Source organism: Typopeltis vanoorti, chromosome 24 (assembly GCF_054136105.1).
Source record: "Typopeltis vanoorti isolate ZY-2024b chromosome 24, IOZ_Tvanoo_1.0, whole genome shotgun sequence".
Lineage (NCBI taxonomy): Eukaryota > Metazoa > Arthropoda > Arachnida > Uropygi > Thelyphonidae > Typopeltis > Typopeltis vanoorti.
In genome coordinates this window covers 78,282,169-78,300,284 of record NC_143572.1, presented here as the reverse complement: position 1 = coordinate 78,300,284, position 18,116 = coordinate 78,282,169, and the positions used below count along the sequence as shown (strand labels likewise).

At 37.9% G+C, this 18,116-nt stretch overlaps 1 protein-coding gene across 2 annotated transcripts in view; it reads left to right on the top strand.

Annotated features, from left to right (window-relative positions):
• LOC150093424 (sodium/hydrogen exchanger 7-like) overlaps positions 1-18,116 on the top strand; it is a 495,244-nt gene that overhangs the window by 1,814 nt on the left and 475,314 nt on the right. For both annotated transcript variants that reach the window (XM_090414003.1, XM_090414004.1), the window contains exon 2: positions 9,455-9,687. In XM_090414003.1, coding sequence (XP_090270129.1) covers positions 9,455-9,687 — 233 coding nt within the window. The remainder of the gene's footprint in view (positions 1-9,454; positions 9,688-18,116) is intronic.

The window sequence follows — 18,116 nt, the reverse complement described above, 5'->3', positions numbered from 1 at the left end:
TTTTCCAAAGTAGCAGTAATAACAAATTTATTTTTACATCACATCTCCATTAAGTTCAAAGACTAGACTACTCATTGGGGGAGGCTCATGTTATCCACTAGTTATATAGTACTTATCATAATTCTTGAACTCATTCACTGATACTCCATGTTATTTCCAAGGTATCAGTTAATCATAGACTTACCTCATTTCTATGGAGTACCATATTGTTCTCTCCTTTCTTGATAATTATGTACTGAAAAATTTATTCTGCATTAATCGTTCCCCTCTTTTCACAGCATAGAATGCATTGCATGAGAGGGTGGTAAAATTACAAAGAGTGAATGAGTTTAAGGATTGTTACAATAGGCTTTGCATTACCTAGTATTCACCTTTCACAAGGAATCTTATGACTCTTGTTGAAAGTTTTTTTTTTTACTTGGTTATACTATAAATTTGAAGATGCCAAGAAATTCTATTCTTGGTTCTTCCTTTATCTAAGTGTAAGCAAAACAAAGTTTGCATGTGATGTAACTTCACGACTGGGCCACTTGTATATAAAGGCAAATGCGGCACATCTGTTGCCTTAGTATCCCATAAGGCAAATCACGTATCCTTACAAGTATAATGCTATGCTGAGACCTCAATGAAGTATCGAAACCAGTCTGGGTAGTGGCCCTTCCCATAATGCATAGCATTATACTTATATGATGCAAAGCACATATCCTTATGTGCTTTGCATCATTATTAGGGCAACTCCAAGGAGTCCTTAGACTCATCAAGGGAGGTTGGCAATCGATGTGAAGTCATTAGCCTCTATACAAGTAGCCCAGTTGTGAAGTTACTTCACACATCAAACTTTGTTTGCTTACACTTGGATTAAGGATGAAACCAAGAGTGTAATTTCTTGGCATCTTCAATTTGTAATCTTATGACTCCATGGAAACTGGGAAAATAATATTAATAATTACTAACTTCCTATTGAAAATTTTTCTCCATATCGATCTTTCATCTGTCAGATTTTATATTTTGGTCTTCAAAGGTTCTTACTATATCAGTCTACCTAGATCTTGGTCTTCCTCTGAGTTTCTTGTTTTTCTTTTTCCTGGTATACTGGCAAAAAGCAAATTTTTTTATAACCTTTCCTCTCCCATTCTGTTTAGGTGACTATACCACCTGAGATTAGCATTGCTCGTGCATTCCTGAATGCTAGCAATGTCAAGTTCTTTCCTAATATTCTTGTTTTTGATATAATTCTGCTATTGATGTCATTTTTTATCGAGTGTGTTATTTCTAACCTAGCTCTCAGAACCATAAAATGAAATTACTTTTAACACTCACTGCCTTGTATATAGGTAGTTGAGTGTTTGACTCATTTCTTTTTCCATATAAACTTATTCAGTTGACCTTCTTTCATACCAGTATTGCTAATTCTGTTGTCTTTTTCCCATATTTAAGTTGCCATTTTCACTAAAATTTATGCATAAATAGCTGAAATGTTTTACTTGTTCTATAGGTTCTTCATTTAGGAGTTTTTTAAAACAAGTGTTTCCGCTTGTTTTCAAGATCTTTGTCCATTCACACCATATAACTGTAGCATTTTGTAGAGCTTTTCTCTAAGCACCTTGTCATATTCTTTTCCATTTCTACAAAATTTAAATACTGATTCTTGTTATATTCCCAGGTATTTCTCACCTGGTTGTTTTAAATTGAAAATCTGATAAAGATAACCTCTGTTTGGTCTTAATCTAGTATTTTCTTCTCCATCCTTCCACAATTTTTCTTAGCCTTTTCTGAAGTATCTTTGCATAAATCTTACCAGGAACACTCAGAGAAATTCAGTTTTATGAAATTTCTGACATTCAGTTTTATTTCTTTTTTTTTTGTTTTGCATTTGTGCTATACAAGCTCTACTCCAGAGTCAAGAAGTTAATGTAGCAAATGATCAGAGTCTACTTGCTAGCACAAATCAGCAGATTGTACAGCAGGAGGAAGATGGATATGAGGTTGAAGATGTGGTTGCTGCAGCACAAGGTGATGGAATACATAAAGGTGAGGATGAGACAGGTAAGAATGGAAATCGCAGTCAGGATCACAGAAACGGGAGTGGTCAAACCGAAGAGAGAGAGGTATAGTATAGCAGCTAGAATAGAATGTTTGGTGCTGGTAGAATGGCCTCAAACACACAGCAATTATGTTTATACACAAATGTAAGGAGTATTCGAAAGAAGAGAGCTGAGTTTATGGCATTGATTGAGAAGGTATGCCCAAAAGTAATTGAAATAAGTGAAACTTGGTTGTCTGAAGAGAATGTGATCTCAGGAATAGAATTAAAAGGATATATAATTTTCTGCAAGGATAGATGTGAAAAGAGGAGGGGGAGTGCTGTTAATGATTGCAGAGGAATTGTCTGCAAAGTATGGAAGTTGATGGTGCATGCACAGATTTTGAATCTGTGCAGTGCGAAGTTGAAATAAACAGGTTAGTATATCTGATAGGATGCTGTTATAGGCCAGGGAATGCAGAGAATACTAATTGTGAATTGTTTAGGCAAATTAGTTGGGCATGTAAAAAGGTGATTCGAGACTTTAATTACACTAAAGGCTTTAGTTGAAGCAACTAGAGGCTTTAATGTTTTCGATTTAGTGATAACTTCACAAGATGTAGTTGTTAATTAGCTGTTGACACTCTGCCAGTTGGTGAGAGTGATCATGAGGTACTTGTTTGGGAAGTAATGAAACAAGAAAGGTCACTGCCAAAAATGAATACATGTGGAAGTATAAAGCAGGTTATTATAGGAAATTCTGTAGTCAATTATCATCAGTATGTTGGATAGATGAGCTGAGCGAAAAAGATGACTGGCTGCTAAATGTAGTTTCCATGAAAATGCATGGAAACTCATATGGCAGTATCTGACAAAAGCAATGTATGACAGCATACCAAGGGTTAAATGAGTAAATAGAATGGGAATGAAATGGATGAACAGTGAAATCAAGCATGCTGTGCTGGAAAAGAAAATGTTATGGAGGAGGTACAAGGCAGTTGGTGGTGATCAGATCCATGAAGAGTATAAGCTGCAGTCTAGAAAGGTGACGAGCATGGTAAAGAAAGAAAAAATGCAGTATGAAAGGAGATTGGCTGGTCATGGAATTTTTCTGCTACATGGCAAGCAAGAGAAAGAGTAATTATGGCAGACCAACATTGGTGGATAGCAAAAGGTATTCCAATAGTGGAATTATTGAACGAGCACTTTATCAGCATATATCATACTGGTATAAATTATCTGGTATAATATATAAAAGAGAGGCAAGTATTAGGAGAATTGGAAGTGAAAGAAACAGAGGTGTATCAGATGTTGGTTTGGTTAGATGTGAAGAAGGCTATAGGAATGGATGACATATCACCACGTATTCTTAAGGAATGTGCACCACAGTTGGTTATTTAATGAAAGTCTTGCAGTGGGAGTGGTTTCTAAGGAGTGGAAAGAGGGCAAAATAGCACCACTTCATAAGCATGGTTCTAAGATAGAAGTCTCCAACTATAAGATTCATAAGTAATAGAATACAGAATTGGGTTGATGGATAGGGCATTCTTTATGAAGGTCAGCATGGATTTGTAAAGGGTAGGTCCTGTTTCACTAATTTAGTTGCATTTTATGATAAGGTGATGAGTGTGTTTGATAAGGGAAAATCATATACAGTGATATTCTTAGACTTTGCAAAAGCGTTTGATAGATTACCACATGAGTAGCAAAATGTAAGGTTATGCATTCTGGGATGAAAAGATTAGCAGCAGTATATTACATTGGTGGAATTGTACTCCAGGAGATTGGCGAGGCGGCCAGGGATTTGGGAGTGTTGGTGGATAGGGAGTTGAAGTTTAGGGGGCACATTGCAAAAGTGGCTAAATCAGCTCATCAAATCACTTGGTTGCTGAAAAATACTTTACAACCAGAGACAAACAGGTTATTGTTCCTCTGTATCGAGCCTTGATAAGACTCCATCTAGATTACTGTGCCCAGATATGGGTGCCAGGGTTTCTTCTTGATGGGGAGGAGGTGGAGAGGATCCAGCGACCAAGATGATAGCAGGTGTATGGAATGAACCTTATGAAAACAGGTTGAAGATTTGTGGGTTGCAGAAATTGGTTAATAGGCAGAAAAGGGATGATATGATTGAGATATTCAAATTGCTCAAGTTTTATAACACAATGATGGCTGAACTGGATAAGGATAATGGGTTTACAGTGATACTGCTGGACCTGGCTAAGACATTTGACAGGATACCACATGGAATTCTAATCCGTAAACTACAACATATGGGAATGGATATAGGGTTGGTGAGATGGATAGGTGGGTGGTTGATGGAGAGATATCAGAGAGTAGTTTATTCAGGAGTAGAGTCCAAAAGACGGCCTGAGACTAGTGGTGTGCTGCAGGGTTCTATTCTTGGACCACTGCTGTTTAATTTGTTCATTAACGATATAGGGAGGATCTAAGAGGAACAGTTCATTTGTTCGCTGATGATGCAAAGTTGGGTAGGGTAATAGTGAATGCAGAAGATGTCAAAATCTTGCAGGATGACTTGGATAGGTTGAAGTTCTGGGCTAAGGAGAATGGATGTCAATTTAATGTGACAAGTTATGCATTTTGGAGTGAAAAGATTAGCAGCAGTATACTACATTGGTGGGACTGTACTCCAGGAGATTGATGAGGCCAAGGACTTGGGAGTGTTGGTGGATAGGGAGATGAAGTTTAGGGAGCACATTGCAAAATTAGCTAAATCAGCTCATCAACTCACTTGGTTGTTGAAAAATACTTTGATGAGCAGAGACAAGCAAGTTATTGTACCTCTGTACCGAGCCTTGATAAGACTTTATCTCGACTACTGTGCCTAGATTTGGCCACCTAGGTTTCTTCTTGATGAGGAGGAAGTGGAGAGGATCCAGCAACCAAGATGATAGCAGGTCTATGGAATGAACCTTATGAGAACAGGTTGAAGATTTGTGGGTTGCAGAAATTAGTTGATAGGCGGAAAAGGGGAGATATGATTGAGACATTCAAATTGCTAAAGGGTTTTTATAGGATTAATTCAGAGGATAATTTTGAGATCAGGACTGGTGGTGGGAGAACTAGGGGACACCTATGGAAGCTGGGCAAGAGTGTGGTTAGCAAGGGTGTTAGAGCTGGGTTCTTTACTTTTAGAGTGGTAAATGAGTGGAATAAGCTGCCAGAGTCTGTTGTGGGTGCTATGACGGTGAGAGAGTTCAAGGCAAGGTATGATAGATACTGTGAGAATGTCGTATAGTTGCGTGGACATGTTTAGGACTTCCCTCGATGAGTCTAAGGACTCCCTGGAGTCGCCATAATAATAAAAATTACTGAAGGGTTTCTATAAGATTGATTCAGAAGATATTTTTGAGAATAGGACTATGGACCATACATGGAAGCTAGGTGAGAGTGTGGTTAGCAAGGTAGTTAGAGCTAGGTTTTTTTCTTGGAGAATGGTGAATGAGTGGAATAAGCTGCTAGAGTCTGTTGTGGGTGCCATGACTGTAAATAAGTTCAAGGCGAAGTATGATAAGTACTGTGTGAATGTTGAATAGTTGTTCTTGATATGATGTTAGGGCCTCCCTCGATGAGTCTATGGACTCCTTGGAGTTGCCCGTAATAATAATGATAAGTTGGTGTACAAGCTGTAAAGGATAGGAATAGATAGTATTTTGGTTAGGTGGATCAGAGATTGGCTCTGAACGATACCAACAGGTTGTGTATGATGGAGCAGTGTCTCAAAAAAGAAGGGTAACCAGTGGTGTCCCCCAGGGTTCTGTTCTTGGGCCCCTGCTGTTTAATTTGTTTGTAAATGATATATCATGTGGACTGATTGGAGGATCTTCAGTTATTTGCTGATAATGCAAAATTGAGAAGAATTATAAGAATTATAAATCCCTTCATGAAGATTTAAATAGGCTTTTTACTTGGACAAAAGAGTGGGTTTTAGTTTTAATATCAATAAGTGCATGGTGTTGCATTTTGGAGTGTAGAAATGTAAGGCTGTGTACTATATTGATGGTGCCATACTGCAGGAAGTGGATGAAATTAGAGCTTTGCCAGTAGACTGAAGTTTAGAGGGCAACCTTTGCTAGGGTTGCAAAGGTTGCACATCGTAGTGCTGCTATGATAAGAAGTATTCTAATGTGCAAGGATAAGGAAGTGGTTATGCCACTGTATAAGGCACTTGTCAGACCACACTTGAACTATTGTGCTCAGATCTGGTCACATGGTTTTTAATGTGATTTGGAGACATTGGGGAGGGTCCAGAGATGAGTGACTAAGACAATATCAGGAGTTTGGAATGCTGGCTATGGAGAGAGGTTGAAGAGATGTGGATTGACAAGTGCCTTATACAGTGGCATAACCACTTCCTTATCCTTGCACATTAGAATTATCAGATTAATCCAGAGGGGATTATAAAAAGAGTAGAAGGTGAGAGGGGAAGAACCAGAGGTCATTCCTGGAAGTTATATAAAAGTGTGGTGAAGAGTGTGAGGAATAGATTTTTTACATGAAGAATTGTCAGCGAATGGAATGCATTGCCAAAATGTGTTGTTCATGCAAGGAGTGTTAAGGACTTTAAGATTCTATATGATAAATATGTTGTTAGTCTGAATGAACCTCCCACGCTGAGTCTGTTGACTCCATGAAGGGTGTAATAATAATTTGGAATTTGTCCCTCTTACCAGAGCATTTGAATTATGCAATGTAGCTCTGAAAAATTTTTATACTTTCATGTGACTTTTCAGCAAAGCTATGGATAGGATTGAAAGTCTGTGAGAGCAGATCATTTATATACAAGAGGAAGAAAGTGGATGAAAAAACGGAACTCTGGGATACTCCCACATTAGTGGGGAAATCCAAGGAGAGGAAACTTCCACCATGACAGATAGCGAGCAGCCAGTGAGAAAGTTAGTAATCCAGTTGTGGAGTGTTGAAGGCACCCCATAGGGAATGGCAGTTTGCTAAGTAGGCCACTGTGCCAGTTCTGATCACCTTTGAAATGTGGAAGGCAACCACATTTCTCCAACTTTTTCCATGGCTTGAGTCCAGAGGTGGGTGGTGAAAGCTAGATCAGCTGTAGATTGCGAGTGGCAGAATCTGTACTGCTGGTCACTGATTAGTCAGTAGATCTCTTAGTGGCTCAAGAGTTGGTTATTGATGATCTTCTCCATAACTTTAGAGAGAACAGAAGTGAGATTATTTGATCAGTAGTTAATTGGTTGACTTTTATCACCTTTCTTTGGAATGGGCTGATGCAGGCCTGTTTCCATCTTGTAGGATAGATGCCAGTTGAATAGGATAAATTGAAGAGGTAATACAGGATTAGTGTTAGTTCTGGGGAACAGTATTTTAACACCACATGTGGGATACCATGAGGACCAGATGGCTTGTATTCAGGTTATTAAAGATTTTTTTCTGGCAGAAGACTATAGGTGACATGGAGAGAGAGAGGGGGCCGTTCTTGTTGGAGTGGGGACTTTATCCAGATCATCAAATTGAAATTGGAAAAGAAAAGTGATGCCAGTAAGTTGGCATTGTCTTTTAGGTGAGATGACTATAGTACCAACCCAATGTGAGAGTGGTGTAGACCTGGATGGGTAGTAAAAGTTGTCCAATTGCTGTGGCAAGGGACCAGTAGGAGTGACTGCCATTTGGGAAGAAGGTGAGTTTGCAGCATTTGGCTCTTTCAGAGTCTGATTTGGAGATTATTCTTTTACAGCTGTTGCAAGCTGCAATATAGGCAGGGTGATCAGCTGGAGTGTTGGTCTTGAGCCATTCATGATATGTAGAGGTTTTTTCTTTTACTGTGTTGGCACACTTTTTTGAGATCCAAAGCTTACATGGTAGCTGAGAATTTGAATTGGAATAAGTGATTAAAGTCTTTATTCAGTGAGGATGATCTCTGTTATTCGGTCTGTGCATGTGTTTGGATCAGAAGAACTGAAGCAATGGTTGGACTATGGGAAGATGTCATGGAGGTTGTCCCATGGTGCAAAAGGACACAAAAGTGAGAACTGGTGGGTGAATGCATTCTGTGGCAAGAGACTTGTATGAGGTTGTGATCTGAGTTACCAAGAGGAAAATTGACATCCACAATATATTTGGAAGGGGAACTTGTTAGGAAGAGGTCAGGTATTCTGGTAGGGAGATGGATGATCTGTGATAATTCGTTATTAGTTGCAAGCACCTCCGCATTCCTGCCTTCTTGATCAGCGAAATTGAAGAAGAGAAACTCATACAAATTGTGGATGTTGAAGTCCCCAAGAAGGATGACCTCATTATTGGTATTTCACCTATAGAAAGTCAAGCTTTAGAAAGAGAGAGATAAGGTCAGAGTGGTTAATGGAGTTTGGATAGTGATAGAGAGAGAGCATATGAAAAGGGAAGTTGATTTGGTAGGGAAATTTTAAGCCAAAGCAGATCAAAGAGTTGAGCATTTGAGGTTTTGTGATCTCTGACATGGTATGTCACTTCTGATGAATGCATAAGTGTCACCCTTGTGCAATCATCACTCTTGTGCAGTTTGAGCAGTTGGGGTTCTGATAGGAATAGTAATGCTAGTTTAGATGACTGTAGGTGGTGCATATAATTTATATTGTTGTTTAGGCCATGGATGTTGAAGTGGATGAGTAAATTTTTTTTTTTTTTTTTTGATAAGAAGTAATGTTGGTAAGTTATTTGTTACCCTTGTCTACCAGGTCCATACATAAGCTCATACTAATACTTTTCAAAATCTTAATCATTGAAGAAACACCCATTTATCTGTAATTTGACACTACACTAAGGGTGCACTGTCTTACCATCCTTCCTTTCTTCCGAGTCTTAAGGAATCATCTATTCATGATACTTTCATTAAACAGACAGATTACTAGATCCATTCCACTACCTTGTTGACATCCAGAATATTTATGTTCTAAATAAATATATTTAATTCAAATCTAATTCTTCAAAATTTCCTGTCTCTACAGGAATAAACCCTGGTTTAAGTGGATAGCATATTCACTCTTCATCCAACAAGCTGTTGATCAGATCCTCTGATTGCATGACCAATTCTGAAACTCCTGATTTCTGTGTCTCCCCCCCCTCACCACCACCACGTGCTGCACGAGATAATTGTTCTCCAAGAATTCTCTAACCTTTATTACTGTCCTTTGTGTTTCCAGTCTATATCACCATAGATGAAATGGTTACCTGCTGTGCATTTTTTAAAACTTCAGTTGCTCTTTATGCATCTTGATCTAAAGCACTATTGCACTAGATAGTGTCTGCCTACCTCCCCCATCCCTCCCAAAGTCTTGAACTGGTGACTGTTAATTTCTATACCATAATATATGCATATGATGAAACATACATATTTTCTTATAATTGCTGATTATTGGATCCATTCATAGCAAGTGTTATTTGTTTTTTTTTTTTAAGGGCTAATTGTTGGTGTTATAATTCGATATGCTGGAGAAGACTCAGAACTTATGCATATTAAAGTTAAGCCTAGTGATGGTTATGGAAGCAGTATGACCATGCCCCCAGACAATCTCTTTATATCTTTGAAAATCAGTAGTGATTCAATGCATAAAAAAGAGGAGAACAAAACGTATGCCTATTCATTTCGAGGAGAAGTTACAGATGTAGAGGGTAAAAAGCTGAATCAAAAAGTATGTATATTATCTTAAATTCTAATTTCATTGTTATTTTCAAGAAAACTTACTGAAATAACATTCTGAATCAACTGTTGGTATTGCATTGTAGTCATTGCTGTAAAGTGCATGTTAAGATATTCTATAATTCAATTTATGTATTTCAGACCAAGTTATTTCTAGAAATATTACTGTTTTCATCAAGTAATTGATAGCAGTCTTTCTCTCCAATTTCTAATTGTTATTATTATTATGTGACACCTCCAGGGAGTCCAAGGACTCATCGCAGGAGGGAACTCTTACTAATTTGCTAAATACATCTCTCCGTCGCCACTGCTACTTAATTCTCCTACTACGAAACTACTACCATCAATGCCATCTACCGCCCATCATCATCAACAGTATTTTTTTTTATCTGTAAACTACATGTGTTCTGAAGGCTGATTTGTCTGTATGTGGGATGAAAAACTCTAGTTTCCATGAGGAAAAAACCCTGCTATCCATGTATGAGATCGGCTAACTCACTTTCACTTGAAAAGTCCATAGAAGGATTCTCCCTCATCACAACAAGAATCGAACCTTTTCCAATCGAAGGGCCCAATGTTCTGCTGTTCTTCCAATTGCACTACGGAGGCTTCCATATGCAAAGAATAATTCTTATTTTCCACATGTATTGTAATAATGATGCTATTAATAATGTTAGAGCCATGTGTTAAGTCACCGATTTTTAAAATGCCTTAGTGCCCCTTGGTAAAAACTGTTTATGTACTGAATATTCATAAGTGTGGTCTAGATAAATTTCCATAGCTTTATGAATCTAAGGCTCATAATTTCTTTTTCTTCCCCTCCCCCCTCCATCAGTGCAAATTAAAACTTTACATAATTAAAAGATGTCAGAATTTGTTATATATGCATTTTAGCTACTTTATTAAACCTACTTTCACAGTTAGACACTTTCAGCATTTTTCTAGAAAATGTCTAGTCACTTAACTTTGCATAATCTTTACAGTTTTGATTGTTATTGATACATTTCACTCTAGTAAAAAAAAAAATCTTATGATCTCATTCTAAAAGTTTGTCCCTCCCCCACCTTGCTACTGGTATGCAGCATGACATGGACTTGATAAGGTTTTTGAACATTCCATGAGCACTCTTGCATTCTTCAGCATTGCAAATGGGAGTGTTCAAGGTGGAGGATTCAAATGCAAGATCTTTTGATCTGCATAATCCCAGAGATGTATCAAATTCAAATTCGGCAAATTCACCAGACATGATAATAGAAGTCACTGATGTGTTTGATAAACCACTCTTGAATGATATCAGCCATATGGTATTTCTTGATGGACCACACCCATGCCATCTGGGAGGACAGTTACAATGAAGATTTACTTAATCAGCCACAATGGATAGGTACGTTGTAGCATTCAGTCTACAGTTCTACAGGTGTGAGACCTCCAAGTGATCCCTAGAAAAAATATCCTCCATGCCAAAATGCATCACCTCTTTTCTCTTTCTGCTGGACCATGACATAATGGATTCCTCTCCCTAGGTTTTTACCTCTCATACATTATAACTGGAAATGAGATTCATCTGAAAAGGTGTTTTGTCTTCACTGGTCCAGTGATGGCTCATAAGCAAACTGTAAATGTAATCAGCAAATGGGACCCAGACTGGACATCATCTTCAGAGGGCCAGGAAACATTGCCATTTTTCTTTAAGTTAAATTCTGTGGTCAGCCTTTCACATCTTTCTGTCTATTGGCTTGCACAAGGTAGGACAAACCTGCATTCACATGAGTATTTGAAGCATGGGCACCCACCATTGTTCTGCCCATTATCTTTTCACTCTTGGAACACCTCAACTGTAGCACATGGATTGACTTTGAAGCCAGAAACTGCTTCATAGGCAACACACAGTACCCAGGTGTGTTGTTGTGCAACAGAAACCAATTGTTGTTGCAGAACATTTCTTTCCTGACACATGGGGGGCATACAGACATTGCATTATTCCTAAATAATGCAATGTCTGTATGCATTATTTATGAATAATGCAATAATGACCATTCACTGTGGTGCTCTCAGAAACAGATTCACAGGGGTTAATTCCAGCATTATCAAAAACAACAACAATGACCATTGTCTTGACACTTGATTTTTGCAACCTGACTTTCTTCTGCCAGGGAGAAGATGTTCCATGCCATTCAATGCTCTGGTGTTTTGTTTCTGGTTAAAACTGAAAACATTAATTTTCATCACTCTCAACAATTCTTTGCAACACATCACGAACTTGATCAACTGCATGGATGAAATTTTGACAACATGCAACCCACTGTTCTCTCTGTTCATGTGTCAACGTGGTGGCACAAACTTCGAGCAAAATGTTCCTCTTATGCAAATCTCTATCTAAGATAAATCTGGCCATAATCAACATCAGGCTGTACAGAATAACTTAGTGGTTATTTGCCGGTCATGGGCAACAATTTCCCTTGTTTTCACCACATTTGGTGAAAACAAGGGAAATGGTTCGTCCTTTAAGGACTCCTCTCTCCACCCTCTTTAAATGTTGAAACCAGCAGAACACATGCACAGCTCAGATATTCATCGGCGTAAACTTTACGGTCTTGGTACACTTCTCTAGCATTTTTTCCTAATTTAGAGTAGAATTTTATCACGGCATCTTTTCTCCATGATGCAACTTCTGACAGGTTCCACTCACACTCTTACTTCAATGACTGCCAAATGAAAATTGCTGACTCAATTGCACCTGCAATTACAACACACTCTAGTGGTCAAAACTATAAACGCTTGTTACATTTATTCAAAGGGCTGTCTTGTAAAAAGGAAAAAAAAAAAAAAAAATAACAATCTCATTACTTAATGGGTGCACTGTGTATATTGGCTCACAATGATGTGAGTAGCACCTGACAAGGTGGAATAGCTAATCATGAACAGGTGTGGTCATGTTTTGTTGGGGCTGTGCATAATGGAGGGAGGAAGGGTGAATTATATCGTTGATTGACAGCAACTTGTAATGCTATTTGACAAATGCAGTAATTTTTTTGTGTTAAAATTTGTTTCTTGGTTGGATTAGATTACAAACTGTAGGGGAAAGTGACTTTTTTTTTATTTTTTTTTAATGCTATTGAAACATTTTACAAAATGTATAACCTTGAATTTGTTGTCTGTCTCCACATACAAATTATTTCTGGAAACCTATCAAGATTTTATTGAAATTCAGTATTTACAATCCTTTAAAAAATTTGTCAAGCCATCTCAGTTTTCATTTCAGATGGACCATTTGCAAAGGTGCAGAGAGACAAGATGTCAGATTTATATATTGCACTGACTCCACTCTGGTGTCCATTGAATCGTGAATACTAGATATACCTACATAGTTAATTTTGATTTGTTAGATCATTTTTACTGGCAAAGTTTGGCAAGACTGATTGAACTTAAATTTCATACATACTGCTTGGATGGAATTAACGAAATCTCGGTATTTAAGATCTGTGTTATTATTTCTTATTTTTATCCATCAGACCATTTGTAGAAGCAGAATTAAGCAAAACAGAATTATATATTTATAGTACATACACCAAAATTGGACTGTTTTCATGAGGTTTCTAACTTTTCATATGCCCATCAGATTTTTACAAAAGTACCATCATTTGATGGCTATTTTTGTATAAACGTAATAATAGCTTAACCTAAACAGTATCAAATTGCCTGTTTGGTTGGCTGAGTGGTTAGCATGCCCACTCTCCCAAAGCCTGAGTTCAAATCCTCCTGTGAGCATGATTGTTTTTAAATATGTTCATGTGGTAGATGAATTTCATCACCTGGTGTGAGACTGTCATCCCACCTATTTAGAGGTCTGAAACAGCTTGAGAAAGTTCTGTGTTTTGATCTCTAGAGCATAGTTTCTGGATTATGCATAAAATGAAAGTTATTGTTTGCTTACACTTGGATAAAGGATTAAACTAAATTTATTATAGTCTAAACAAGTGGAAAAAAAAACTCGTCATCAAATTCCTGACATGTACCCTCAAGGGGTGTACAGGATATGATAGTACTACATGAAAAATTTACATCATTACTAACTTCTTATCTACAATTTTTCTCCAAATAAGTCTATTACTTGTCAAGACTCCAATATTATCATTATCATATCTTATATTTCTATCATCTAAGGCACATCGTACCGTATCAATCCACCTATATCTTGGTCTTCCTCTGGGTCGTTTTCCTGCCAACCTGGTAGAGAACACTTGTTTTGCTAATCTTTCCTTGCCCATTCTGTTTAAGTGACCATACCACCTGAGATTAGCTCTGCTGATGCATTCCTGGATGCTGACAATGTCAAGTTCTTTCCTAATATTCTCTTTTTTAATCTGATATTTCCATTGATGCCATCTGTTCACGCCTCTAATCTTTCTCAGCACTCTCATATCTCCAGTCTCTAGTCTTTGGTCAAGTGTTTTACATCTGACCCAACTCTCAGATCCATAAGTTAAAACTGGTTTGAACACTGTCTTGTATATAGCTAATTTAGTATTCCAACTAATTTCTCTCTTATTCCATATGTTTTCAGTTGACTTCCTACCATACCAGCTTTGCTGATTCTGTTGTCTATTTCTATATTTAATTTACCATCTTCACTAAAAAGTGCCTAAGTAGCTGAAATGTTTTACTTGTTTCACAGGTTCTCCATTCACAACACAGTTGACATTTTCAACAATTCTACCTATTTTCATTGTCTTCGTCTTTTTAATGCTGACCTTCGTGCCATATCTATTACAACAGTTATTCAATTTAGTCAGGGAATCTTGCAAATTTGTAGCAGATTTATTCAGAAGTATAACATCGTCCGCATAAAGCAAAGAGCTGACATTAACATCTCCAATTTTGATATCATGTTTAATACCACCTTCCTTCATAATATGATCCATATAGATAATGAATAACTGAGAGGATAATGTACATCCTTGTCTCAGAATATTTTTAACATTAAACCATCTTCCTGTACTTCCTTCAATTATAACTGCCAACTTACAACTCAGATGCAGACTAAGTATTGCTTGATATAATGTCCCACTGACACCATATAACTGTAGCGTATTGAATAGCTCCTCTCTTGGCACCTTGTCATATGCCTTTTCCAGATCGACAAAACTTAAATACAGATTTTTGTTATGTTCCCCAGCTTTCTCGACTATTTGTCGTAAAGTGAAGATCTGATCCTGACAGCCTCTATTTGGCCTGAACGCAGCTTGTTCTTCACCAAGCTTTTCTTCCACAATTCTTCTCAACCGTTTCTCAAGTATACTTGAATAGATCTTGCCAGGAACACTCATTAGGGAAATACCTCTGTAATTCCTTAATAATTTGGACTGCAACGGGATATTCAGTTGTTTACGGATGATGCGAAGCTGGGAAGAATTATTAGTAATAGTGCAGATGTGGTAGCCCTGCAAGGGGATTTGAATAAGCTAGATAAATGGGCAAATGAATGGGGGTGTCGGTTTAATGCAGCAAAATGTAAGGTTTAGGTTTGGGAAACATTGTTGGGATGCTGCATACTCTATGGGAGGAGTTATACTGGAGAAAATAGGGGAGACAAGAGATCTGGGGTTGATGATTGATAGAAACCTGAAATTTAGGGGACATATTGCAAAGGTGGTGAAGGTAACAGAGGATTGCTGCAATTATGAGAAGGACACTCACTAGAGATAAAGGGTTATCATTCCGTTGTATAAGTCTCTGATCAGAGCACACTTAGACTATTGTTCTCAGATTTGGTCCCCAAGATTTGAAGGGGATAAATTAACTGGGGAACAGGTACAAAGATGGTTTCAGGACTGTACAATTTTGGTTATGAGGATCGGCTGAGGGAATGTGGACTGCAGAGTTTGGTGGATAGAAGAAGGAGAGGTGATATGATTGAGACTTTTAAACTGTTGAGAGGTGGTTACAGGGCTGACACTGGGGAGTTCTTTCGCTTGGTTGAAAAGCGGTTGGTTGATGACAAGAGGCCATCCCTGGAAGTTACGAAAGGAAACTGTGAGCAAGAGGGTGAGGAGTGGTTTCTTTGCATGGAGAGTGGTTGAACCGTGGTATGCATTGCCTGATGGAGTGGTGAGAGCGAGAATGGTCAATGCATTTAAGGAGTGGTATGATACTTTGTGTTTCTTAGGGAGGGAACCTCCCCTCGATGAGTCTTGACAGACTTTATGTTCTTAGGTAGGATCTACCATGATGAGTCTTTTGACTCCATGATCTGAATAATAATAATAATTAACTCCAAGTCACTAGCTTCATCAATTTCCTGCAAACCAATACCATCAATATTATTATTATTACGGGTATCTCCATGGAATCAGTGGACTCAAACTATCAAAACAATATCTATCATATCTCTTCTTGAATTCATTTACAGACGAAGAACTCACAACTGAATCAGGCAATGCATTCCACTCATTCAGCACCCTCCAAGCGAAAAACCTCATTCTCACACTCTTGTTACCCACACTTTTCCTTAATTTCCAGGGATGACCTCTTGTTTTTCCATTACTATCACACAACTGAAATATTTCCCCTGCATCAATCTTATAAAAACCTTTTAGTAATTTAAATGTTTCTATCATATCCTCTCTTCTCTGCCTATCAACCAACCTCTGCACTCCACAAGCTCTCAATTTATCAATGCAGGAAGCATTTTTCACATCACTCACCAACTTAGTCTCTCTCGAGAACCTCTTCATCTCCAAGGAATCTAGGTGACCAGACTTGAGCACAGTAATCCAAATGTGGTGGAAGTATCAATGCCTTTACAAAGGGGAATAATAACCTCTTGATCTCTGGATGTTAGTGTGTTCTTCAATAACCAAGTAATCCTATAGGCAATCTTGGACACCTTAGCAATGTACCCTCTGAACTTCATCTCTCTATCCACCAACACCCACGTCCCCTAGCATCATCAATTTCTTGGAGTACTGTTCCTTGAATGTGGTACGCTACTGGTAATCTTTTAATGCCAAAATGCATAACTCTCCACTTTTCCACATTGAACTGATATCCATTACCTTCTGTCCATTTTGCCAACTTATTTAAATCATCCTGCAAACTCTCCAACATCAGCTTGATTTTTTTATTGCGCTACCCAACTTTGCATCATCAGCAAACAACTGAATATCTCCCTTCAAGCCATTTCCTATATCATTTATGTACAAATTAAACAATAACAACCCAAGCACAGACCCCTGAGGCACACCACTGGTCATCTGCCTCCATACACCACCTTCTGTATCTCTCCCTGAGCCATTCTCCTATCGATATCACCAGTTTAGTATCCAAACCCCATCTGCTCCAATTTGCTCAACAGTATTCCATGGAGTATCCTGTCAAAAGCCTTAGCAAAATACAGAAGTACCACTGTGTAGATATTTCCTTTGTCCAACTCAGATGTCATTCTATTATAAAAAGCTAATAAATTGCTAAGGCAGGATCGACCTTTAACAAAACCATGTTGGTCCCTATAGAGTATCATATCCTGATCCACCCATTCTTGAATTTTGTCTTTAACCAACTTTTCCAATACTTTTACCACCACTCCCGAGATGATGATTGGTCTGTAATTAACTACTGCAGCTTTAGAGCGATCTTTATGGAAAAGGAACTACTTTGCCTTCCTTCCTTCGACTCCCTAGGGACCATACCAGAGTTCAAACTTAAGTTAAATAACCATGTAAGAGGCGTTGACAATTCCTTTACACATTCACTCAACACCCCGAGCTGATATTCCATCTAAACCTACAGCATTGTTTGCATTTAAATTCTGCAATATACTAAGTACCTCTGATTTCTTTACTTCAATTCTCACATTAGTTATTGCTACAGATATATAGAGATATCCTCACTTGGGTGATAGACTTTTGAAAAGTGATCACTCAGTAACTCTACTGTTACATTTGAATTGGTCACCCCACTATCAGGGTACACCCACTAAGGTTTTCCTTCCAAATATGATATACCATATGCAACCTTTTCAACCTGAAGTGCATAACCTTACATTTTGCAACATTAAATTCACAGTCCTTATCCTTTGCCCACAATGCCAATTTATTTAAATCGTCCTGCAGAATATCTACCTCACCTTTATCAACTATTGTTCTCCCCAGCTTTGCATCATCTGCGAACAACCGAATATCCCCTCTCTTTCTGTATGTCATTAATGTACAAATTGAAAAGTAGTGGCTCTATTACTAAACCCTGAGGTATTCCACTTACTCAAAATTATAATAATAATCATAATAAATAATAATAAAACAATGTGAGAATTACAAAGGAACTTCCCTACTGAGTGTTCCTGGTAAGGTTTATGCAGTATTCTTGAGAAACAGCTAAGAAAATTTTTGGAAGGAAGGGTTGTAGAAGAACAAGCTGGATTTG